We start from the raw sequence: 27,376 nt of genomic DNA, 5'->3' as shown, positions 1-27,376 counted from the left end.
GAAGGCAGGTAATGACTTCCTTTCCTTGATGATAATTACAAACCATCGAATTGGGACTGCTCACAATTCTTGATTTGTCATGCAACTTTCATAATTATGTTCTATAGTTTGCATTTGCTTTAGTGAATAATTGTGATAAGGAATAAATCCTGTAAGTTGTTGTTGTTTTTTTAAGCATGGGCTTGAATTCATCCTGCAAAAATAACTGCTCAATTCTTATATTCTGGATCTTTGTAATCCCCTCCATGTTAAATATTGGAGGAACTAGAGATACTTGTGTAAATTACTTAAAGCTAGGTATATTAAATATCTTTTCATAGTATTTTCGGTGTCAGGTCAAAGGCGCGCCGGGACAAAGGCGCGCGCAGTCAATTGAGCACAGCGCAGAGGCTCGCGCTGCAGAAAATTACTGTTTTTACTGCTCCGACGGGGGGGGGGGGGGCGTGGGGGTAACCCCCCACTTTACTTAATAGAGATCGCGCCGCGTTGTGGGGGGTTGTAACCCCCCACATTTTACTGAAAACTTCACCTTTTTCCCTGTTTTTAGTGAAAAAGTTAAGTTTACAGTAAAATGTGGAGGGTTACAACCCCCCCAAACCCCCCACAATGCCGGCGCAATATCTATTAAGTAAACTGGGGGGGCTCCCTAACAAAACCCCCCGTCGGAGCCCCTTAAAACTGTAATTTTCTTCGGCGCGCGCCTTTGTCTTTCGCGGGGTTGTCTATGAACCGTATTTTCAGGGCCTGAATATTATTAATCTTAGATATCTAATCCAGTCTAGATTTTTACAAACCACTTAATCCTCTAAGGTCCTGAACAGTATATTACCAAAAGAAGCCAACTGAGATAACACAAACAAAAATGAAATATGATGAATACATTAAGGTTACAAAAATTTATGAAAACGTTTTTTTAGCAACTTGCGGCATGAGTTAGAGAATGATGACGGGGGACAAATTTGTCCCCATCCCCGCAGGAACTCAATTTTCCCGTCCCGTCCTGGCGAGTTTTGTCGCTGTCCCTACTCCATTCCTGTAAACTCTGACTTAACCGCGCTTTGCCTTAACCACACAAGCCTCGGACACTTAGGATTTTAAAGTGTTTGAGGCTAGTGCAGATGAGGATGGAGCTTAGGCATTGGTGGAATGAGGCATTATGACATCACAATCTGAGCTCTAGAATGTTGCTACTTATGATTTTAAAGCGTTTGAGGCTTGTGCAGATGAGGACGGAGCTTGCAGGAATGAGGCAGGAATAGGAAAAGAACTCGCCAGGGTGAGAAGAGAAAATGAGTTCCCGTGGGGATGGGGAAAAATTTGTCCCCATGTCATTCTCTAACACATGCCGCAAGTTGCTAAAAAACGTTTTCATAAAGACGCGAAAAAATAGATATTATTGGCATAACAGAAACATGGCGGAACAAGGAAAATGAATGGGACACGGTACTGCAGGGATACAAGCTATTCAGAAGGGACAGAATTGGACAGAAAGGGGGAGGCATCGCCCTTTACGTCCAAGAGGGAGTAGAAGCAATCAGAGAAGGGAACGCAGAGGGGAAAGAGAAACTGGAGTCGCTCTGGATAAGGATTCCCAGATAGAACAGAGCAGACACAAAAATTGGCCTCTACTGTAGACTCCCAGGACAGACGGAGGAAATAGACACAGAAATGACAGAGGAAATAAGGCAAGGATGTAAAGCAGGCAATGTAACAATCATGGGAGACTTCAGCTTCCCGGGGATAGACTGGAACCTAGGAACCACAAGCTGCGGCAAAGAAACAAAGTTCCTGGAAATGATAGGAGACTGCTTCCTTGAGCAAATGGTAGAGGAACCGACAAGAGGGAACGCCACATTGGACTTGGTCCTGAACGGCATAACTGGACAGACAAAAGATGTAGTAGTCACGGTCCCACTGGGGACGAGCGATCACAGCATGATCAACTTTAAACTGGACATTGGGAAAGGAAAGCGAATCAAGACACAATCCACAGCCTTTAACTTTAAAAAAGGAAGATACAACAACATGAGAGCCATGGTAAGAAAACGGCTCAAGAAAAGGATAGCCGAAATCAAAACGGTAGAGCAGGCATGGTCCCTACTAAAAAATACTATCACCGAAGCGCAGAATTTATATATTCCGCAGATAGCCAAGGGAAGGAAAAATAAAGGCAAAGGAGAACCAGCTTGGCTAACCAAAGAGGTGAAGGATGCAATAAGGGAAAAGAAGAACTCATTTAAAAAATGGAAACACAAGAAAACAATCGAGGCTTGGAACAGCCACAAGGACGAACAGAAGAAGTGTCACAAGGCAGTGAGAGACGCCAAAAGGAACTATGAGGAAAGGATAGCGCTGGAGGCCAAAAACTTCAAACCTTTCTTTAGATATGTAAAAGGGAAGAAACCTGCCAAGGAGGCAGTGGGCCTTCTCGACGATCAAGGGAGAAAAGGATACATCAAAGAAGACAAACAGATTGCAGATAGATTAAATTCCTTCTTTGCATCGGTCTTTACCAAAGAGGACACCACATTGTACCCGAAACAGTGAAAGTATTCAAGGGAGTAATAGAGGAGAGCCTCAACACAGTAAATGTGGATCTGGACCAGATTTACTATCAGATCGACAAAACTAAAAAGCGACAAATCCCCTGGCCCGGATGGAATTCACCCGAGAGTATTAAATGAGCTAAAGGTAGAAATCGGAGAACTACTGAAATCCCTCGCTAACATGTCAATTAGAACTGGAAAGATACCAGAAGACTGGAAGATAGCGAACTTCATCCCAATCTTCAAAAAAGGATCAAGAGGAGAACCGGGAAACTATAGACCTGTGAGTCTCACATCGGTCCCTGCGAAGATGGTTGAAGCATTGATTAAGGATAGCATAGTCCAATATCTGGATACCCATGACCTAATGAGAGCTAGTCAACATGGCTTCAGGAAGGGGAAGTCATGTTTGACGAATTTACTTCAGTTTTTTGAGACTGTAAATAAACATGTTTGTAGCGGAGAACTGGTGGATATAATATACTTGGACTTCCAGAAGGCGTTCGACAAAGTTCCACATGAGAAACTTCTCAGAAAACTACAAAGTCATGGAATAGAAGGGGACATACTAAGATGGATAGGAAAATGGCTGGAAGACAGAAGAGGGTGAGTGTAAATGGGAAGTTCTCAGAATGGGAGAAAGTAACTAGCGGAGTGCCTTAGGGTTCGGTTCTTGGGCCCATCTTATTCAATATTTTCATAAATGACTTGGAAGAAGAAACGACCAGTGAAATCATCAAGTTTGCTGATGACATAAAGCTATGTCGGGCAATCAGGTCACAGACGGACAGTGAGGAACTCCAGAGAGATTTGAGACAACTAGAGAAATGGGCAGAGAAGTGGCAAATGAAGTTTAATGTAGAAAAATGCAAAGTGATGCATCTGGGCAGGAAAAACAAGGAGCCTTGTTTGATGTAACTTTGGGCAAAAGCGAACAAGAAAAGGACCTGGGGGTAATGATAGACAGGACCCTGAAGCCGTCGGCTCAATGCGCAGCAGCGGCAAAAAAAGCAAACAGGATGTTGGGCATGATAAAGTATCACGAGTAGATCTGAGGATGTCATAATGCCGCTTTATAGAGCGATGGTAAGACCACACTTGGAATACTGTGTCCAACATTGGTCTCCCTACCTAAAGAAGGATATAATACTACTGGAGAGGGTGCAGAGGCGAGGTACGAAGCTTGTAAAAGGTATGGAGAACTTGAGCTACAAAGATCGCCTCAGAAAAGTAGGATTATTCACCCTCGAGAAGAGGAGACTGCGAGGGATCTGATAGAGACTTTTAAAATACTGAAAGGATTCGACAAAATAGAGCAGGAAACAACTTTATTCACATTGTCAAAGGTGATTCGGACAAGAGGTCATGGACTGAAGCTGTGGGGGGGACAGGGCCAGGACAAATGTCAGAAAGTTCTGCTTCACAAAGCGAGTAGTGAACGCCTGGAACGCTTTCCCGGAAGAGGTTGTGGAGGAAACCACCATTCAAGGATTTAAGGGCAAGTTGGATGCACATCTTCTTGAAAGACACATTGAGGGATACGAGTAACTAAGGGTAGGCCTGGTTGGGCCTCCGCGTGTGCGGATCGCCGAACTAGATGGACCCAAGGTCTGATCCGGTGCAGGCATTTCTTATGTTCTTATGTGCCTAATGATCAAGGGAAGGCTATTTCAAAGATTATAGTTTGAAGAAGGAAAGAGTTGTGCAAATGTCTTTTATAAGGGACTCCCTTAACAGATGGAGAACTAAGTAACTTCAAGATTCTGATCGTAAAAAGCTTTAAAAGAATACACACAATTTTGAGCGATCTGTGCTGGAAGCCAGTGGGGCCAGCTAAAAGCAACCTGTTCAGTGTTGCCTCTACTGACCAACCACCACTGCTGCTTTGAGAGGGCTGGTAGGTAGAGGAGGGTTCCATATCTACATGGCGGGGGTGTGGGGGGAGGCGGAGGGCAAGGTCAGAGTGAGAGGCCAGACCCATGTGAAGGAGGGAGGTTGTCAGGAGTAGGAAGGAGAGCAGAAGGCCCAGCCCCCGCCTAGTGGGAGAACAGGAGACTGCAGGAGACGGTAGGTCTTGAGTGTCTGTGCAGGATTCCACCAGGAGTATGTGTATAGTTGGTGTGTGTAGGCAGAGGTTTTTTTATTTTTATTTTTAAACAATTTTGTTTGCTGTAACTTTAATATAATAATAGCATTCCATCTGGTAATAGTGTTTTAATCAGTACACACTAAATACCTTGCTCTAAGTTGAAAAATGTATGAAATGTATATGCCTATCCTAGAGATTTTAAATAATTATGAGAAAAGAACTGCCCTTGGCATCTACTGGTTTGACACTTTATGCCTTGTCAGATGTCCTATGGTTTCACCCTCTAGATGTCTACAAGGTGGTTTACAATACAGGAGTGCTTCACATCCTCGGAGAAAAATTATGATTGGGAAGAATGCCAAAACAGTTTATTTTTTTCTTCCCCAGTATATATTTTGTATTATGTGAGAGGGTTCAGGTGGAGCACACAGTTCCTGTTTGCTCCCCCCCAAACCTCCCCCCAAAACCAACTGCCTCCCCTAGCCCCTAGTGCTGCCTGATCAGTTAGGAATCCGATGGCATGCTCAGCCGCCAACATAGCACTCAATGCGTGTGATTTGAGCGTGCGTGGGACTACCAGCTGAAGCATGCCGCCAGCTTTCTTGCCGTTCAGGCAGCAATGGATCTCTCCAGATGGGAATGGCCGATGGGGATGCCCAAGCCCTGCCAACGGTGGTGCAGTTTTGGAAGGGGCCTGAGCCCAAAGTGGGTGCCCTTCCCCCATGGCTAGGCCACTGATGAGGAAAGTCCTTCAAGTAATATTGATGGACCGATGCTTATCCGCCTAGATAGCTGTCCTCTCATCAGCTGCAAGCCCGTTTTCATTCAATTTGGCATAAGAAAACGGGGGAAATTTTTCAAAAAGCTAAAGGTTTATGGATAGTGCTTGTACTGAGACTTTGCACCTGTTTCAAAAGGGAAAATATCTGGGTAGATTATTTTTATTTATTTTTTTTTTTATGAGAAATTTAAGACAAGTACGAAAATTCTTCGAAAGACCACAATTCCAGCTCATAGTTCAATCCCTTATACTAGGCCTACTGGACTACTGCAACATCCTCTACCTCCCCTGCCCCCCATCAATGACTAAACAACTACAAACAATCCAAAATACAGCACTGAGACTCATCTACTCACTGAAGAAACATGACCATATTACAGAAGCATACATCGACTCACACTGGCTACCAATTCAAGAAAGAATACTATTTAAATTCTACTGCATGCTATTTAAATCGTTAAACGGAGACAGCCCAATCTACCTAAACAACCGCCTCTACATAAACTACATCACCCAGACATAGAAAAACACACCCCCCTTTCACACACCCTCCAATCAAAGAAGTCAAACGGAAAAAACTGTATGACGGACTACTGGCAACACAAGCAGCAAAACTGGATAACCAAATCTCCAACCTACTGATAACCACCCCCGAATACAAGATCTTCAGAAAAGAAATAAAAACGACTCTCTTCAAGAAATCACTGAATCACTCTTAACATATCAATTACCTTCCATCCTCCTGCCTTCACCCAGCCCCACAGATACTACCAGTTCTTCTCAACTTCTCTTGAATTCACCAATGATCTACTGTATCCCACCATTTATAACTCTTTTGTAATCCACCTTGAACTGCAAGGTAATGGCGGAATAGAAATCTCAAATGTAATGTAATATGCATACTTAAAATTATACCGTATTATCTCTAATACCTTCAAAAGCCAAATTTAGATTCCTACAGTAATGACCCACACCCATACATTGACTGTATTCCTCCTCTTACCTTTACTGACGGTTCTGATATGAGTCAGTGCAGACCTTTGAGAATGCGCAAGTGCTCAAGGTCCTGGACCACCCAAGTACAGTGGTACCTTGGTTTACGAGCATAATTTGTTCCAGAAGCATGCTCGTAAACCAAAATACTCGTATATCAAAGCGAGTTTCCCCATAGGCACTAAGGGAAACTCGCTTGATACATTCCTACCCACCCCCACCCCTCGAGGCCAGTGCCACTGCTCTACCACCCTTCCTCCCCCCCAAGTGATCCGGAACCCTCCCCCCCCCCCCCCTGCGATCTGAAATCTCCCAGACCCACCCGAACAGGCTTCTTACTTCCATCTGGCCACCGGAATGTCCTGTGCGTTGGTGCCAGTGCCCGAAGATCTGCCTCCTCTTCTTTGCTGGGCCTTGAGCATCTGCGCATGCTCAAGGCCTGCGAGTTCACGCTCTCTCCGAGATTCTCTGAGACTGACTTATAAGCAGACTGACTTATATATAGATAGATAGATAGATATATAAGTCAGTCTCCGAGAATCTCGGAGAGAGCATGAATGGCTTCACCGAAGCTTTTATGTGCCTCCTGCAGCTTGTGAAAGTCAGTCTGCTTTTATATTCTCTGAGACTGACTTACAAGCAGACTGACATATATATAAGTCAGTCTGCTTGTAAGTCAGTCTCAGAGAATATAAAAGCAGACTGACTTTCACAAGCTACAGGAGGCACATAAAAGCTTCGGTGAAGCCATTTACACACACAAATGGAGGAGGATTATAGGCACAAAAATTTTACCTGTGAAAACCACAACACCCGCTGAAGAAGTTTATCTTACAGTTTTTCTTTAGATCTATCGAACGGAGGCCTAAATAGCCTCAATCTTTGTCGCACCAAACGCTTTCTCCAACATATTTTGTAACAAAGAAGAGAAATTTCACAGGAGCCGATTACTCTTAAAGCAGCAGTGGTGGCAAAAAAATATATAATTCTGTTTTGTAATCATGGCAACCTTTCATTCCGATTGTCACTTTCTTTCAGGCGATTACTGATCAAAGCTTTTGATAACACTTCATGATTAGTCATGCTTGCCATTAGAAGTGTAAATTAAATGGCATTCTGCTGTGCTGATCCTTAGCAGAGTTTTATGTGGGCATCCCACTGATCATGTAACATGTGTTCTTATGAAGCTTTTAACCAATTAAATTGGCAGACCTCATTATCCTACACAGTACGGTAATAGCTTTTAGACCTTTTAATAAGAGGAAGGCATGAACCTTTTTTCCTTTCAACAGTATCTTTCATACTGTATAAATCTGTGAATGTCCTTGGACTGGAAGCGTGCTGCTCCCATTTCCAGTTTATGTTAACGAGGCGCAGCATCAAATCAAAATGAGTAAATGTAGCCAGAATTATAATTTTTTTTCAGTGCCCAAAAAAACCTTTTATTGAAATTATTCAAAAATTGTAGGAGGTAGCGAAAAATTTTGCACAGGGTACCAGTGGCAGCTGAGCTGGCTCACTAATCATAATATGTATGTGGGGTGTAGAAACAAATACTCAAGCACACGATGGGGCTCTTTTAACCACAGCAGGGAGGGACCTTTTCACTGTCTATTAGCTGCCTCTCCCAGTACTTCTGTTACCGATGGTATTGTGTACACTTTAGAGAATTATGCACCAACAAAGCCAAAATGATGCATGCCAAAATAATACATTTGGAAAAAAAACCTTTTATTCCTGTGTTTAAGACGCCTCAGCCCCACCACTCCACCGCAGAAAAGAATCTTTGACTTACTAAAAGTTTGGAGTCGGATGACGTTGGCGACCTCGGGAGACCCTTGATAAAGCACGATTGCTGTGGGAAACATGTCGGGTCTGGCTCCCTTGGTTTGGCTGAGATAAGTACTATTTTTACCATTTAGTACTAATATCACAAATGTCAGATTAACACTATTAGAGTTAAAAGTAAATAGTACACGATAGATAATATCAACAATTTAAAGTATAGACAGCCAATGATGAAGCACCACACTATGCTTCCCGCGTGATAAAATTCTTTTCTGCGGTGGAGTGGTGGGGCTGAGGCGTCTTAAACACAGGAATAAAAGGTTTTTTTTCCAAATGCAATATCCAGACTACTCACAATAGTTGATATCACTGGTTATTTCAGAGACTGGATTACTATAAACGATTATTAGTGGCCAGTAGAGTAGCTGCCAAAATAATACAGCAGAATAGTAACAAAACCCAAAAATGGGAGATGCAAAAATACTTGAAGAGAACAGATCTCCCAAAACCCCAAGAAATGGAACTAGATAAGGGGGAGAGACCATCTGTAGAGTGGTTATTCTGTTGACACTCAGAAAACTGAGTAAGATAGTTTTGAATGTTTAAGATGCTTGATTTCATATGGAAGTGATAAATATGTGTTTTTTGATCCAGCCTAGGTGGAAGATTTTATAAAAGAGAAACCTTTGCTAAAAGTTTAATTTCTAATATTGAGTTTACTTTTGGAGGATGATGTATAATATATATAAAAGCCAATTGCCTGTTCCTAGATAGTAGATAGAAAGAATTGATTTGATGATTTATTTTAAAATACTGGCGATTAGCAATAATGTGGACTAGGATATGGTTGATTAGTTTCCTTAAATATTTTGTTGTTCCTTGTAGGGAATTTACATTTGCATTTTTTGTGTTCATTCATGAATGTTTGTTACTAAGGCATTGTAATGAATAATCCAATAAATAAAGATTTAAAAAAAAAAAAAAAGATTAAGAGAGCCCTCAGTCACACAGCCTCCCTCCGGGAGCCCCCAGAAGTAATGGCTGTCACTGGCTTACACCCAAAAGGGTGTTAACTGTGAAACATCCCCAGGCTCTCTGTGGAATTTTTAGTGATAAATAACACACAAAAAAGTGCTGAAGGTGCAAAACTTAATCAAAAACACACTCTACAGATAAAATTGTCTCTACCCCTTATCCAAGGGGCCCGAACATAAAGTTCAAACGTCCAAATCCAACTGTGCAAAAGCCAACTGGAAGTACTTAGCTTCTCTGTGGATAACGCAGCCAGCAGATAACTAATTCGTCCTACGGGACTCCGTTTCGGGGGTGAACACCCCCTTCTTCAGGAACGGCTGAGCTGAGCTGTAGCCCCCAAATTGTCAGGCTACAACAGTTTGGCAGAGCAGAAAATGTGTGCTATTTATCACTAAAAATTCCACAGAGAGCCCGGGGATGTTTCACAGTTAACACCCTTTTGGGTGTAAGCCAGTGACAGCCATTACTTCTGGGGGCTCCCGGAGGGAGGCTGTGTGACTGAGGGCTCTCTTAATCTTAAACATTCGAAACTATCTTACTCAGTTTTCTGAGTGTCCGCAGAATAACCATTCTACAGATTGTCTCTCCCCCTTATCTAGTTCCATTTCTTGGGGTTTTGGGAGATCTGTTCTCTTCAGTGCCAAAATAATACAGCATATTAAATAGAATACTTTTGGCAGTATTCTGTAAATATATGCATGTACGTTAACACTTGGTTCTAAGTCAGACCTAGTTCCCTAGTCCAGCACCTTCGCGTTGTCCATGCGAACATTGTTGCTTAGCAGCATTGTAACAGAAATCCTGAGGTTTTCAATTTTTCTGCATGACTTTGATGCTCGGAGGTCCTCTTGGGCTTACTCTGCTGGGGAAAGGACACGGTGGGTGAATTGCTGCTCACAGGCCAATCTCACACAGCGTATCTGTGGAGCAAGCCTTTGTGTCTCTTCAGGTATTTGGGGTCCATTCCCCTGGGAGCTTGCTCGCCTGATGATTTATAAAAAGCTGAGCACAGGCTGTGTCTCCTGTATAACAACTGTCCGGGTATCAGGGAGCCGGCTGCAAAGTCCCCCCACCAACGTGTTGTGTGGACTTTTGGGGGTTGGAGTCGGTGGTCGGGGTCCACCTGACCGGCAACCAGAAGATCTCCAGCGGCTGACTTATTCCTGATACTTTCTGAGGCTGAAATCCTTTCCCTGCAGGCAGGCTGCTGCAAGCTTACAGGCACCAGAAGTCACAATGAGTACTCCCATTTGGAGAATGACACGGGGGCAAATTTTTCTCTGTCCCTATGGGAACTCATTTTCCCATCCCATCCCCGCTAGTTCTTTTCCTGTCCCTGCCCCATTCCTTCAAGCTCCATTCTCATCTGACAAGCTTCAAACACTTTAAAATCATGAAATGTTTGAGGTTTGTGCAGTTAAGGCTGAGCTTACAGGAATGGGGCAGAGACAGGGACAGCGACAAAACTCACGGGGACGGAAAAATGGGTTCCTGCGGGTACAAATGTGTTCCAGTGTTATTCTCTACTCCCATTATTCCCTATCAGGAAAATTGGGGGGAGGGGGTCTGAAAAAGGCAGATTCAAGGGTTTGTGGAGTAGGGTTAAGTTCTCCCACCTCCAAAACCCCCTTTTTCAATATTTTACATTTTTCTGTTAAGCTTCCACTGACCGTTTTTGGCACGAATGCCTCTCTGGACACCTTTTTAAGCTGACCAGTCAATCAAGATGGATTCATATGGCAATTTCTTCTTCCTACATTGCCTGTGGTAAACAACCTCTTATCTCCATCACAGCGCATTTGATTAGAAGTGTGGCTGCTTCCTAGGCGGAGTCCTGAGCTGTTTCCCTCCCTGCAGTGCAGCTACCTGGTCTACTCTACACTTTTATGAGATACTACAGAGTGGATGTGGCAGCTCAAGAGAATACCGCTTTTAGGTTCTTGGTGCTGCGAGCAGGCTCATCTGTCCCTCCCTAGACATTTGCCACTGCCTTGGTAAATCAGCATGATACAGAATCCTATGTCTTTGCAACAGAATGGAAGATTAGGTTCTTACCTCGTTAATCTTCTTTCTGTTGAGACATAGGATTCTGTACGGCCCGCCCTGGGTAGACTTTTGATTTGCCTGATTTCTGCCTCGGACATTGCCAGTGTCTATCACAGAACTTCCCCTGTCTTTAAGATTCAGAAGTAACAAAATTACAGGAGCATTGGGGGCTCTTATTCCCTTCATTCTTAGGTCAGTATTCTTAGGGTTCTTATGGATCCTCATAGTTGCACTTAGCAGGTTGTTTCCTAGATATTCCTGCTTGATTTGTTGTTCACTGTTAATTGTTTATTGCTAATTATTGTTCTTTATTATAAGTTTATAGAACAGGACAAAATATATTTGTTGCTGGTGAAGTTCCACATGCCTTTCCTTCTCCTTTTGTCTGTTTCAGTGTGGTTCGATTGCTTTGGTACGAACTGAAGAGGATGCTGTTTTCCATTGCAGAAGGGGAGGAGTTGGAAGATTTGAGTGACACCCTTTTGCAAAGTTCACGATTAAGGGGAAGTAGCTGCTATGGTACAGAATCCTATATCTTCTAACAGAATATTAATGAGATAAAAACCTAATCTTCCAATATCCCACCTAATAACCTAAGTGGGTTTCAGAGATGCATACATAAAATCCAAGTAAAACATAAAATAAGAAATTATAAATTAAACACACAATACAGTTTCTTTTTTCTGCTGCTCACTATTAAACAGTGCCCCCGAAGGTTTTTTCATGTCCTAATCATGTTTCTCAATGATTCTTTGTGTTGCCAAGCAACATCTCATTTAGGTTAGTTTCTGATTGACCTAGAATTGAATTTGTGAAGCTCATCAGAAATATAGCAGCAAGAGCTCTGGTCATGGGCCTTCAGTGAGAATCCATTTGTATGGAGGAGTTTGTTGTTTTTTTCATCTCTAAGTCAGTATGTGACACCATATAAACTAAAAACATGGCCTTCATAAACTAGAGAACAAAATTCTTTCTCTGAATGAAGCTATTCACTAACTTGTGTGTTCTCAGCTAGCAACCATCATCTTTAGAAATAGAAAATATTTCTTTTACATTTTGTTCACGGCTTGTATAATGGCATGGTTTGGGATATAAACAATTGTACTTCAAGATAATTGTGTATTCAGTGTGAGATTGTTCTGTGTATTAAGGATTACTTTGCCCACACAAGGTGCAAAAACATCTAAGAGAAGACATGGCTAAATATTGCTCTTTTCATAAAAATCTATATAACACAGTCCTGAGAGGTTATGTTTACTAAAACATGGCCAATGAGGAACCTATGTAATGTTTTTCTGTCTGCTTTGATCCTCCTGAATTTTGAGTGGATTTGTCACGAATAAAGGTGCTATGGATGTGGCTGAAGACCTCACCCTAGCAAAAATGAAGATGCCCCCCTACACCCCTCCCCCCCCCCGAAGACCTCAACCTAGCAAAAATGAAGATGCCCCCTACACCCCTCCCCCCCCGAAGACCTCACCCTAGCAAAAATGAAGATGCCCCCCTACACCCCTCCCCCCGAAGACCTCACCCTAGCAAAAATGAAGATGCCCCCCCTACACCCCTCCCCCCCCGAAGACCTCACCCAAGCAAAAATGAAGATGCCCCCCTCCCCCCCCCCCCCCCGAAGACCTCACCCTAGCAAAAATGAAGATGCCCCCTACACCCCTCCCCCCCGAAGACCTCACCCAAGCAAAAATGAAGATGCCCCCCTACACCCCTCCCCCCCGAAGACCTCACCCTAGCAAAAATGAAGATGCCCCCTACACCCCTCCCCCCCCGAAGACCTCACCCTAGCAAAAATGAAGATGCCCCCCTACACCCCTCCCCCCCCGAAGACCTCACCCTAGCAAAAATGAAGATGCCCCCCTACACCCCCCCCCCCCGAAGACCTCACCCTAGCAAAAATGAAGATGCCCCCCTACACCCCTCCCCCCCCGAAGACCTCACCCAAGCAAAAATGAAGATGCCCCCCTACACCCCTCCCCCCCCGAAGACCTCACCCTAGCAAAAATGAAGATGCCCCCCTACACCCCTCCCCCCCCGAAGACCTCACCCTAGCAAAAATGAAGATGCCCCCCTACACCCCTCCCCCCCGAAGACCTCACCCTAGCAAAAATGAAGATGCCCCCCTACACCCCTCCCCCCCCCGAAGACCTCACCCTAGCAAAAATGAAGATGCCCCCCTACACCCCTCCCCCCCCGTGTTTTGGGTACTCGCTGTAGTTTATAAGGATATACTGTAACAAGGAAAAAGAAACCGATTGCTTTGTGGGTTCTGAAGCATAAGTGCCCTCCTAAATAGGCAAAACATATTTCCGAGAACCTAAGAATTGCCATACTGAGACAGTCTGAAGGTCCATCAAGCCCAGTATCCTAGTTCCAACAGCGGCCAACCCAGGTCCCAAGAACCTAGCTAGATCCCAAGAAGCAAAACAGATGTTATGCTGCTTATCTTAGGAATAAGCAGTGGATTTCCCCAAGCCATCTCAAAAGTGGCCTATGGACTTCTCTTTTAGGAAATTATCCCAACCATTTTTTTTTAAACCCTGCTAAACTAACGGATTTCACCACATTAACCAGCTGTCTTTTTTAGATATGTAAATTTCAACTTGGATTAGCTGTTGCTAAAGTCCCAATACAAATCTTGTGGTTCTAAACTAAGGGTTAGATTCACTAAGCCCCGATTCCGTGTCCGATCCATGCCCGATTGCATGCAAGCCGACAAATTCACAAAAGGCCTGCATGCAAATGGGGACTATCGTTGACATGCCCCCCCCCCCCCCCCACCCACTGCAAGGATCGCTAGAGAGCAATCCTGACGCATGCGCAGACCATCTTTAGATGGTCTGCGCATGCGTCTAAGAGCTGCAACTTTAAAAAAAAACTTTTACTTTTAAACAGCCCAGCGAGCCTGTGGTTTTAACCTGCTTTAAACCCGCAGGGTAAAACCACGGGCTCGCATTGCGGGGAAGGGCAGGAGATCAGGGCTGAGACGGGGCAGAGAAGCAGGGCGGCAGAAGGCAGGGAAGTCTCTTACTTTGGATCGGCCAGCCAAGTCGGTGTTGCTTTTTTATTTTAGTGAATTGCTTCCTTCCTGCTTTGCATGCCGATTCCCCTCATTTGCATGCATGGATCGGGATGGGATCACTACACAGGTTAGTGAATCGGGTCGGAGGGAAATCGGGTCGCAAAGGGCTCACAAACCGATCGGTTTGCTTTGTGAATCTAGCCCTAAGAGCACTAGTTAGTGGGGAGGGGGGTTTCCCCCTTTCTTTTATAACGTGTCATAGACATAGAAACATAGAAAATGACGGCAGAAAAGGGCCACGGCCCATCTAGTCTGCCCACACTAATGGCCCACCCCCTAACTACCTCCATGAAGAGATCCCACATGCCAATCCCATCTTTTCTTAAAATCTGGCACGCTGCTGGCCTCAATTACCTGTTGTGGAAGATTATTCCAGCGGTCAACCACCCTTTCAGTGAAGAAATATTTTCTGGTGTCGCCATGAAATTTCCCACCCCTGATTTTCAACGGACGCCCTCTTGTTGCCGTGGGTCCTTTAAGGAAAAAGAGATCCTCTTCCACCTCGATACGGCCCGTGACATATTTGAATGTCCCGATCATGTCTCCCCTCTCTCTGCGTTCCTCGAGTGAGTACAGCTGCAACTTACCCAGTCGTTCCTCATACGGGAGATCCTTGAGACCTGAGACCATCCTGGTGGCCATTCGCTGAACCGACTCAACTCTCCGCACATCTTTTTTGATAATGTGGCCTCCAGAATTGTACACAATATTCCAGATGGGGTCTCACCATGGATCTGTACAACTGCATTATGACCTCGGGCTTACGGCTGACAAAACTTCTACGGATACAGCCCATGATTTGTCTAGCCCTGGATGAAGCTTTCTCCACTTGATTGGCAGTCTTCATGTTTTCGCTAATAATCACCCCCAAGTCACGTTCTGCTACAGTCCTTGCTAGGATCTCACCATTTAGGGTATAAGTCCTGCATGGATTTTTGCTGTCAAGGTGCATGACCTTGCATTTTTTGGCATTGAAACTTAGTTGCCAAGTCTTTGACCAATGCTCCAGCAGGAGTAGGTCCTGCGTCATACTGTCGGGCATTGAGCTTTTGTCGGGCACTGTGCTTTCATCTGTTGTGCGGTTGCCTACTATGTTGCATAGTTTGGCGTCATCGGCGAATAATGTAATTTTACCTCAAAGCCCCTCAGCCAAGTCTCTTACAAAGATGTTAAATAGGATCGGGCCCAAGACCGCGCCCTGCGGCACTCCGCTGATCACCTCCGTCGTATCGGAGAGGGTACCGTTTACCACTACCCTCTGAAGTCTACCTCTAAGCCAGTCCCTAACCCATGCGGTTAATGTTTAATCCAGTCCCATCGAACCCATCTTGTTCAATAACCTGTGGTGTGGGATGCTATGTGCAGTCAGGTGTGTTCATATGGCAATCAACTCCATATTTTTATGGGGGAAAAGGTGCGATTTCACAATTATTCTGGCCCAACTAGTTGTGAATTCTTATTCAACAATCCTGAAAGGTCTGACCTCAAATGTATGTTTCATTAGACTTCACCTTTCGGAAAGAGCATATGACCTATTTTTGTAGAGGGGTTATAAGCGTCAATTAATACTTGCAGAGTGAATAAAACTGTTCTAAAACACTATAGGGCCAGTCAAAAGTAAAGCAATCATTTACAGTTCATCAGCCGCAGTGATTTAAATAGTTCAAACAACTTTATATAGGAGCATATTTCTGTTCATGTTGGGGGTATATAACAAATGCAAAATTTAATAATATGGATTGATAGAGCATGCATATCGGCCCTAATTACTCGTCTGCCAGGAAAGTGTTTTTCAGAGTCTTTAATTCTCTTGTGTGGATCACATTAAGATAGTGGCTTCCAAACCTGGTCCCGGAGTCTCCCTAGGCACTCAGATTTTCCAGATATCCGCAATGAATATTCATGAGAGATTTGTATGCAGTGAAGGCAGTGGTCTGTGGGCAGAATCGGGAAGGGTAGTCACTGTTGGTATTCGATGCCTGTGCCCATGTAGCTAATTTTACAAATAGGAGAGCTTTTTATATGGCCCTGATAGCCTACTTAGCTGTGTGGCTGCCAGCACACATGTGGCCCTGTCCATGAATATCTGGGTGAGATCAGCCAACAGCAATTAGTGGCTTAAAACTGCTGATTGGTACAAGCTGAATAACAAAGAAAAATGGGGAGACCCAATGATCCACAATGAAAACAATCCACCGATGAAAACAAAAACTGTGGATACAGATGTTCTGGAGATAATTTATTAAACGCTGACATATAAAACCATGAAAATTCAATTTAAAAAGTACCATGATAAAAAAATACTGTGATAAAAATCCAACCGGACCCTATACGGTCCGTGTTTTGGCGAACACGCCCTTCCTCAGGGGTCCAATGGTTTGCAAACTCACATATAAAGAATTGGACTGAAAACAGTCTATTGTCTTTAAACATGCGAGCAAAGAACACCGCAGACAATCTGAAGAAGCAAAAAAAAAATGCTTAGAAGCAAGCTGAATATCATAAGAACCTGAGCGTTGCCATGCTGGGACAGATCAATCCCATCAAGACCACTATCCTTTTTTTCTAATAGTGGCCAATCCAGGTCACAAGTACCTGGCAAGATCTCAAAAGAGAAGCAGATTTTGTGTAGTTTATCCCGGAAGTAAGTAATGAATTTTCCAAAGTCCATCTTAATCAGCTGTAGGACTCTTAGGAAATTATCCAAACATTTTTTAAAACCCTGCTAAGCCAACGGCCTTTTCCACATATTCTTGCAACAAATTCAAGAGCATAATTTAAACATTTCATGGAGAAATGTTTTCTCCAATTTGTTCTCAATTTACTACTTACAGGTAGTAGCTTCATTTGTGTACCCTCTAATCCTTGTATTTTTGGAAGGAGTAAACTAGTGATTTCATATCTTCTCATTCCACTCCACTCAATATTTTATAGATCTATATCATATTTTCCTCAGCCATCTCTTCTCCAAGCTGAAATGTCCTGGCCTCTCTTGCCTTTCCTTACAGGAAAGTTGTCGCATCCCCTTTATTATATTTTTTGTCACCCTTCTCTGTATATTTTCTAATTCTGCTAGGTCTTTTTTGAGATGCGGTGAACAGAATTGCACACAGTATTTGAGGTGTGTTTATACGCATTATAATCTGTTTTGTTCTTTCCTTTCGTAATAATGCCTAACTTTCTATTTGCTTCCTTAGCTGCTGCTGCCCATAGAGCAGAGAGTTTTCAGCCTATCATGAAGACCCAAAGAGTAAAGCCAATTTTTATGTAGCTTATCCTAGAAATAAACAGTAGATTTTCTCAAGTCCAATGGCTTCTAGACTCTTCTTTTAGGAAATTATTCAATATTTTTTTTTTATTTTTTTTTTTTTTTAAATCCTGCTAAGCTAACTACTTTCACTACATTTCTTGCAATGAATTTCAAAGTTTAATTACATGTTAGGTGAAGAAATACGTTCTCTATTTTGTTTTAAATCTACTACTTATTAGCTTCATTGCATGCCCCCTAGTCCTAGTATTTTTGTGAAAGAGTAAACAAGCGATTTACAGCTACCTGTTCTACTCCACTCGGTATTTTATAGACTACTCTGAGCCATCTCTTCTCCAGGCTCCAGGCTTTAGCCTTTCCTCGTAGAGAAGTCATCCCATTCCCTTTATCCCTTTAATTGCCCTAATCTGTACCTTTTCTTTTTTTTTTTTTTTTTTTTTTTATAATTCTTTCTTAATTTTTAAGCTTTGACAGTGTATTACAATGAATATAACTTTAACAGATTGCATATAAGACACCATATTATACACATTATTAAAGAAAACATCCATTTCCCCCTCCTCCCAATTATTAATATATTAAATCATATTATTTATTACAATATTATATTTAAATATTTTTAAATTCTTCCAAATACTTTCCCCTCCCCCCCACCCTGGATGTGTAAGGAAATCTAAGAAATAAAAGATATATCTCTATTATTGTATGTTAACAAATGCAGTCAATGGGCTCCATCCTTTATTAAATGTATTGCTAAGACCCAAGCATTCATTCTTTCATATTTATATGTATTACACACACTTTTGTAGTTAAGTCTGTCATAACAGTTCCAGTTTCTGTACCTTTTCTAATTCCGCTATATCTTTTCTGAGATGGCAGCGACCAGAATTACACACAGTATTCCTTTTATTTATAAATCTTTATTAATTTTCCGTACGAAAATAGTGCATTGAATTATACATACAGTTGACTTCCAGACAGCACTTTCAATCGTTCAAAGAAATACTACAAAACATCCCCCCCTCCTATTCAAGAACCCAAACTCTTTCATTTGGTCAATTAATACAATAAAATATAATACCCTCCCCCCCCCAACCACTCTCCCTGGATGCGCAAATCGAATAGGATAATCCAGCTAATCAGTGTTAGCAAAATTTGTCAGTGGACCCCATGTTAATTTAAATATCTCATTATTACATGAAATTTCTGCATTCATTTTTTCATATTTATAGCATAAACATAAAGAATTCCACCAAAAGGGCTCCTTGTACCAGGTTGCGCTAGCGTTTTTAGTGCGCACTAAAATTAGCGCATGCAGTATTGTAGCGCGCGCAGGGCCGGATTTTCCTATAGGCTAACTAGGCTTCAGCCTAGGGCCTCAAGATCAAGAGGGGCCTACATTCAAATTGTTAGCAAAATTAAAATTACACTATTCTAAAAACAGTGAACCGAAAATAAGGAGAAATTCTACGCTTCGGGATTGGAACCGGCTCCGGCCGCAACTGGGCGCCGACTCGGCTTCTCCCTTTTTCTCGCCCTGGGAGGAGGATCGGAGAGGGAAAGACGTCAGTCCGGAAACAGCTGGGCAAAGCCCAGCCCCGCGGGGAGAGAGACAAAACGTGGATCCGTCAGGACAGGGCGGCCCAAACTGGCATCGGGGGGGGGGTGTTTCAGTGGAAGGGGGATGGGAGGCAGGCAGGCTGGCTGGCATCGGAGGGGAGGGGTGGGGGGGTTTAAGGAAGGCAGGATGGCATGGAGGGGTGTTCAATGGAAGGGGGATGGGAGGCAGGCGGGCATCGGAGGGGGGGAGAGTGAGGAAGGATGCACTGGGGGCAATGTTGTGTGTTGTGTTTGATTAGTTATTGTTACAAGTACTATATATGGTGCTGAGAATAAATGTCCAAAAAGTGTTCTCGACTTTTTTTTATTTATTATCCGTGCCACATTTTTTTATAAAGGTTAGTACCAATAACAACATGTTTCATTTAACATATTGATATATATCACAGTAATGATGTATTTTATTATCTCTCATGTAATTTACAAACTTAAAAATGGGAGGTGAAAGGGCCTCAGAAGTGGAATAGCCTAGGGCCTCTTTTCATCTAAATCCGGCTCTGAGCGCGCGCTAAAAACCGCTAGCGCGCCTTAGTGAAAGGAGCCCTAAGTCTATCCCAATTTTTCCAGTTTTTAGTAACCATTTGCATGACTATCCCAGTCATTAGGGTAAATAGTCTACTTTTATATCTGTCTAAGGGAGGTTTAGGTGACAACAATGTACCACAGATAACCACCTCATAAGATAACGGAATCGAAGACTCCAAAATCAAATTCATTTGTCCCCATATTGATTTCCAAAAGGACAATAAAACAAATGATCCAGTGTCCCTATTTCAAGTTAACAGTGCCAGCATCTATTAGATTTTAGAATTGTCTAACTTCTGCAAACGAACTGGGGTCCAAAGAACTCTATGTAACAGAAAAACCCAAGTTTGTCTCATAGATGCTGACGCTGTACGTCTCATCCTCCAAGACCAAATCCGTGGCCACGGAGTGGCAGAAATCTGCTTTATCTCGATGCTCCAAATATCTTTTAGACTGGCGTTAGTGTCTAGCGTGCGTGGCATCGTAGTGCGCGGTATTCCATGCGTTAATGCCCTAACGCAGCTTAGTAAAAGGAGCCCCTATTGCTAAAAAGCATCGTTAAATAGAAATGCTTTAAGAGCAGTTTTAAATTTATCTAATTGTCTTTCTTCCCTTATGAAAAACGGAAGTCGATTCCAAATTTGTGGAGTTATTATAGAGAAAAATCTCTGTTCTCATATTTATAATTTTCAACGATGGAATTGTCAAAGATTATAGAAACATAGAAGATGACGGCAGAAAAGGGCTACAGCCCATCAAGTCTGCCCACTCTGCTTACCCACCCCCTGTCTATGCCCTAATGACCCAAGTTCCTTATCTTGACCCTCGTAGGGATCCCACATGGGTATCCCATTTATTCTTAAAGTCTGGCACGCTGTCTGCCTCGATCATCTGCACTGGAAGCTTGTTCCAATGATCAACCACTCTCTCTGTGAAGAAATACTTTCTGGTGTCGCCATGAAATTTTCCGCCCCTGAGTTTGAGCAGGTGCCCTCTTGTGGCCGAGGGTCCCTTGAGAAAGAAAATACCATCTTCCACTTCGACACGTCCCGTGAGGTACTTAAATGTTTTGATCATGTCTCCCCTCTCCCTACGTTCCTCGAGAGTATAGAGCTGCAATTTGTTCAGTCTCTCTTCGTACGAGAGACCCTTGAGCCCCGAGATCATCCTGGTGGCCGTCCGTTCTACTGATCTAAGTGTTCGTGAAGGAGCATAGGGCAATAGCAGTCTGTCAAGGAAGATAGGTTGTTGAGTTTGCCGGATTTTAAATGTCAAGAGTGCTAATTTATAAGTTATCCTGTGTGGAATTGGTAGCCAATGGGCACTTTTTAGAAGGGGTGTGACATGATCAAACTGTTTTGAATTGGTAATAATTTTTATTGCTGTGCTCTGAATAATTTGTAAACGTCGTATTTCCTTTTGAGGCAAACTATTGTATAAAGCATCAGAGAGTATATTAACACATTATGGGATGCTGAGTCCTGTACTTGACGAAGGACACGGTACTACTCAAAAGGGTCCAGAGAAGAGCGACTAAAATGATTAAGGGGCTGGAGGAGTTGCTGTACAGTGAGAGAGATTAGAGAAACTGGCCCTCTTCTCCCTTGAAAAGAGGAGACTGAGAGGGGACATGATCGAAACATTCAAGATAATGAAGGGAATAGACTTAGTAGATAAAGACAGGTTGTTCACCTTCTCCAAGGCAGGGAGAACGAGAGGGCACTGTCTAAAGTTAAAAGGGGATGGATGCCGTACAAACGTAAGGAAGTTCTTCTTCACCCAGAGAGTGGTAGAAAACTGGAACGCTCTTCCGGAGTCTGTTGTAGGGGAAAACACCCTCCAGGGATTCAAGACAAAGTTAGACAAATTCCTGCTGAACCGGAATGTATGCAGGTGAGGCTGGACTCAGTTAGGACACTAGCCTTTGACCTAAGGGCCGCTGTGTGAGCAGACTGCTGGGCACGATGGTCCACGGGTCTGACCCAGCAGCGGCAATTCCTATGTTCTTATGTACTTTTGCTAGAGATCTTATCATTTTTAATTTAAAGAAGCAATTTTTTAACAGTAGAGCTAATCTGATCATGATAGGTTATTTTGGTAGAAATAGTTACATCAAAATTGCCAGTAGCCAGCCAAAAATCTTTCTAGTCTTTTTTTTTTTTTTTTTTTTTTTACTTTCCACACAATTTTTTGTAGAACTCTTCCAGCTCGAATATTCGTATCTCTTTGCAAGTACTTCTTGCTTGCAGTCTCCCCACACGGTTGGTCATTCAAAACTGCTTTCGTCCATGATTGATTTTGAGGTATGTTTTGGATCACCGTCTTGCTGAAATCTGGACTTCCACTTCAGTTTCTGCTTTACTGGAGACATCAGCTTCTAGGATATCTTGATATTGACTTGAATCCATTCGTCTTCGCTCACCAAGCTGCAACATAACCCCAAAGCAATCTGTGCATGCTAATTTTTTTTTTTTGGTTAGGGCTGCACATCAATCAATCATGATTATTAATTGCATAAAGTTTACCCCCCCCCCCTTTCAAATTTCCAAGCTATATTATATTGTTGTCTGTTTAGATTGTAAGCTCTTTTGAGCAGGGACTGTGTCCTTCGTGACTGGTAGTGCTCTTGAAATAGTAATAATAGGGAATGTGTGAGGTGTGTTTTTTTTTTTTACTTATATACTGCTATTACTATTTATTTCTGTAATGTTACCAGATGTACACAGCGCTGTACAGAGTCACAAAGAAGAAAACGGTCCCTGCTTGAAAGATCATACAATCTAAACAGCCAAGACAGACAAACAGGATGTCATGGATACAGTTAAGGGGAATTGTTAATCTGCTGGCTGGGTTGGAGGACAGAGGGGAGTACAGGACAATCGAGCCATTATGACATCACTGATGATGTTGTCTCTTATTGGTGTAAGGAGGCATTATGACATCACAATCTCAGCTCTGCTTCCCAAAGACAAACATGATGTCATGGATACAGTTAAGGGGAACGGTTAATCAACTGGCTGGGTTGGAGGGCAGAGGAGTAGGGTTAAGGATTGAAGGCTATATCCAAAATATGGGTTTTCAGTCTGCTTTTAAACAAGGTATAAGAGAAGGGGCTTGACGGACAAACTCAGGTAATTTTATTATACTACATATACATGCTAGTGTACATTAATTTATTTTGTTTCTCTCTGCTTTTCTCCCTTCCCTAAATCCAGGATCATGTGGAAGTTGCTACTCTTTTGCTACAATGGGTATGTTGGAGGCTAGAATTCGTATCCGGACCAACAATACTCAGACACCTGTTTTCAGCCCTCAGCAAGTTGTATCCTGTAGCGAGTATGCCCAAGGTATGTTTAGTTCTGCAAACTAGAGAATGCAAGATTGACTTACTCCAGATATTAAGGTTTGGGTTAATAGTAGGGACTCGGGCCTAGATTCTTTAAAAAAACGCATTAAAAAATGGGCTGCTACCTCAGCCGTTCTGGTAACGAATTAAAAAAGCGAGTCATTCTCCCAAAAATGCTCATACAAATGAGGTTGGCGGAGAGTAGCAAAGACTCGCTAAATTTGCATGTGCCCATCACTGATCAAAGCGATGGGCATGTGCACAAAAAGGAAAAAAAAAAAACCAAAACACAAGAACAGCAGGAGAGACTTCAATCTCTCCCGCTGCCAACCAACACCTTCCCCCCCCCCCCCATCAATGGGAGAGATGACACCCCCCAACAGCGGGAGAGATGCCCACTCTCCCACTACAAACAACACCCCCCAGCAGCAGGAGAGATGCCCACTCTCTACCGCCACACAACAACAACCACCCCTCCGACCCCTCTCCCCCTTACCTTGAATTAGTTGGCTGACCGGAGGGATGCCTACTCCCTGCAGCCAGCTGGCCTGCCTCTTCAAAATGCTTTGCTAAGGCTCTGATTGGCCCAGGTTGTTAAAAGCTTTTTCTATGGGAGGGGTCTTAGACAACCTGGGCCAATCAGAGCCTCAGGGATGCATCGGGGAGGGGAAGGCCCATTTTGAAGAGGTGGGCCAGCTGACCACAGGGAGTAGGTATCCCTTTGGTCAGCCAACTAATTCAAGGTAAAGGGGAGAGGGGTCGGAGGCAGGTGGGGTGGAGGTGGCAGCGGGAGAGAATCAGCATCTCTCCTGCTGTTTGGGAGGAGGGGAGACAGCTTTCTAGCAAGCTCTGACACTGCCATCATTAAAGGCACGGTAAGTTTTAAGAATCCGCTTCTTACTGGGTCAGAGTTTTAGGATCACCGCCTCTATTATATATCATATTATATATGCATATGTTTCTCATTCATTGTGGTGGTCTTTGAAAACCGATTTCCAGGACGGGATTGAGAAGCGCTGTCTTAATAGCAGAGACTCTCAAATCAGTATCTCAATAGATGTTCTTTTGTTCTTGCAGAGTTAACTGCATTGCAGTACCCATTTCCATCTGAATATAAATAAAATTGAATAAAATGGATCATGGAAAGCGGTGCTTTTTGAAATGATTGTGTCACTGCTTTTACATCAATTTATAAATGGATAAACTTATATATGAATCTTTGTTCCTCCAGGTTGTGAAGGAGGATTTCCCTACCTTGTTGCAGGAAAATACATTCAAGACTTTGGCATCGTCGAAGAGGATTGCTTCCCATATCTTGGCACAGATTCTCCATGCACTCTGAAAAGGGACTGTTACCGATACTACACTTCGGAATACCATTACGTTGGAGGGTTTTATGGAGGCTGCAATGAGGCCCTCATGAAGCACGAACTGGTTAAATACGGGCCCTTGGCCGTTGCGTTTGAGGTTTACGACGACTTCCTGCATTACAAAGGAGGGATCTACCACCGCACTGGTCTGCGGGACCCCTTCAACCCCTTTGAGTTAACTAACCACGCTGTCCTGCTCGTAGGATATGGCAGTGAACCACACACACATGAAAACTATTGGTTGATAAAAAATAGCTGGGGCACCGCTTGGGGTGAAGCAGGTTACTTCAGAATCCGCAGAGGTACTGATGAATGTGCCGTTGAAAGTATAGCCGTAGCTGCATCCCCTATACCAAAACTATAAAGAGTAAAAGTGGAATACGGGTTTAGTTTTAGGCAATAAGGTCTTGGGTGGGGGGAGTTTATTGTGAAATAATTTCCAAATTACGTGCCAAAAATTTTATGCTGATTTTCCCTTACAAAAATGTGAATACGTTTTATAATAATCCATTGAGTGCCTTGAATTTTTCATACCTGTGCAATTTTTAAGCTTTTAGCAATATGCTTTTGAGCAGGCAACTTCTGTTCGACTTTGTTGTGCATTGTCTTCCTCCAGCAACTTTTTTAAGTTATGGATTTTAGGCAATGACTTAAAAATGAAAGGGATTTTGTGCCTTATTTTTTATCTTAAAAAAAAAAAAAAAATCTTGAAATGCTTTATCATTTTTTTTTTTTAAATACAGCCATACATCGAGTTTACTCTAATCCTCAAGAGTTTGAGCAACGTATATAAAATGAGTTTTTCTGTTTTACCTTTTGCTTTGACTTACAATTGGCCAACCTGGGGAGCAAGTGTTAACTGTTCTAACGGCAGAGCTACGGATGTCAAATACAACTTTTTTTAAAAGCCTTTCTAACGCTCAAAAGCTACTCAAACGTACAAGGACACTTTAAAAAGCCAAATCGGCAAGCGCGCCTTAGTAAAAGAGGGGGTTAGAGATACAAACGATATGTCACTTTTCTACTTCATCGCCCTCTTTTTCAACACACTTCTCACACCATGGCACCAACTTCTTTATTCCAGTGGGGGGGGGGGGGGGGGGGGGGAATGTTTTTGGTTGTGCCATAGGCCAGGAATGCACCACTTCTTTGACCTCATCACTTCCAAATCTTCGTCGTCATCCTCAAATCCTTCGGGAGTCCAAACCCATGATCGGAGGGAGCAAGCCAAAACTAGGGCGCCGTGGCAAAAAAATGATGGCCTAAAAGCGTTGGTTCTCCTTCATGATAGCGCGCACACCCTCCCGCGGCCGCTGCAACTCTTGATACCAATTCAGAGATTGAGACGTCGTATCTTACAGCATCTTCCGTACAGCCCTGATCTTGCTCCCTTTGATCTATCATGTGGTTGGACCCCCTCGAAGGATGCTTTCAGAGGATGAAGATTTGGAAGCGATGACAGGATCAAAAAAGTGGTGCATTCCTTGGCAAAGGCACCACCCAAAAAACATTTTTTTCCCCCCCAAAGGAATAAAAAAAAGGTGCAGCTTTGTGAGAAGTGTGTTGAAAAAAAGGGTGGCACAGTGATTAGAGCTACCACCCTGAGGTTGTGGGTTCAAACCACACGCTGTTCTTTGTAGCCCTGGGCAAGTTACTTAATTCTCCACTGCCCCAGGTACTTTAGATGGATTGTGAGACCACCAAGACAGATAGGAAAAATGCTTTAAGTACCTTTTGGGTAAACTGTTTTTGTGTGTGGTTGTAAAAAAAAAAAAAAAAAAAAAGCTCTACACAAAAGCTAGAAAAATAACAAAAATCAAATAGAGATACAAATGATGTATATCAAAATATTCAATTTGCAGTTAACTTTATGAATCTCCCTCATATTAGATTAGTGCAATAAAGAGCAGACCACTTTGAACTTCCTTCTCGGTGGCTGTCCCTGGATTTCTTGTCTTGTAAGGTCAAGTTTATGATATGTTCAAGCTCTTTCGGGCTCCAGTCCCTTTTCAGAATTAAAAGTCAGCAAACAACCTAAAATGTGCGATTTTTTTAACTTCATTTCTGTTGAGAATTCCCTTAAGCCAGGGGTGTCAAAGTCCCTCCTCAAGGGCCGCAATCCAGTCGGGTTTTCAGGATTTCCCCAATTAATATGCATGAGATCTATTAGCATAAAATGAAAGCAGTGCACGCAAATAGATCTCATGCATATTCATTGGGGAAAACCTGACTGGATTGCGGCCCTCGAGGAGGGACTTTGACACCCTTGCTTTAAGCCTTTCGTGAATGACATTCAAAACTGTTCATCATGGTTCATGTTAAGCACAGCATAGGAGAAACATTTGCCCCCCACCGTGTGGGCTGCCTTTCAGCTGTCTGCCTCTTGTGTGAAATTATAAATAGATGCTGTCTGGATACTCAGGATATTACAGGTGTTTTGATTAGAAAATTCCAGTCATCGCACTGATATGAATAAAGACAATTTTGTTGGAACCTGTTGGCCTGAACTGTCTTCTACCTAATCTGCCTTGTTAAAGGCGAACTACAGATAATAAACTTGAGTAATCCACCTTGAGTGGATCTAGTAGATTTGAAAAGAAATGCACTACTTGGTACTAATTTTTAAATTTGTTACTAGCTGGTTTCATAATAAATTCTGAATAGAGAACTTCTTTGCCATGCCTGGCTATCTCCTCTGCACTCCCCTTCCCCCCCCCCCCCCCCACACACACACCATAAAAAAAATTTTTTAAGACTGGAATACTTTTAAGAATATTTTCTTTTGTAGAGACAAATAGAAATGAGATTTGTCTATGTTTGTGGGTACTAGCCCCATCTAGATCAGTGGTTCTTAACCCTGTTCTAAGGGACTCCTAGC

The 27,376-nt window shown here is 42.9% G+C and overlaps 1 protein-coding gene across 1 annotated transcript in view; it reads left to right on the top strand.

The window, feature by feature from the left end:
- Window positions 1-26,991, top strand: part of CTSC (cathepsin C) — a 64,018-nt gene extending 37,027 nt beyond the window's left edge. The window contains exons 6-7 of the mRNA XM_033949223.1: window positions 22,998-23,129; window positions 24,360-26,991. Coding sequence (XP_033805114.1) covers window positions 22,998-23,129; window positions 24,360-24,862 — 635 coding nt within the window. The 3' untranslated portion in view covers window positions 24,863-26,991. The remainder of the gene's footprint in view (window positions 1-22,997; window positions 23,130-24,359) is intronic.
- The last annotated feature ends 385 nt before the right edge of the window (window positions 26,992-27,376 follow it).

This window comes from Geotrypetes seraphini, chromosome 6 (assembly GCF_902459505.1).
Source record: "Geotrypetes seraphini chromosome 6, aGeoSer1.1, whole genome shotgun sequence".
Taxonomy (NCBI): domain Eukaryota; kingdom Metazoa; phylum Chordata; class Amphibia; order Gymnophiona; family Dermophiidae; genus Geotrypetes; species Geotrypetes seraphini.
Note: the sequence above shows the minus strand (reverse complement) of the source record. Positions and strands in the feature narration are given on the sequence as shown.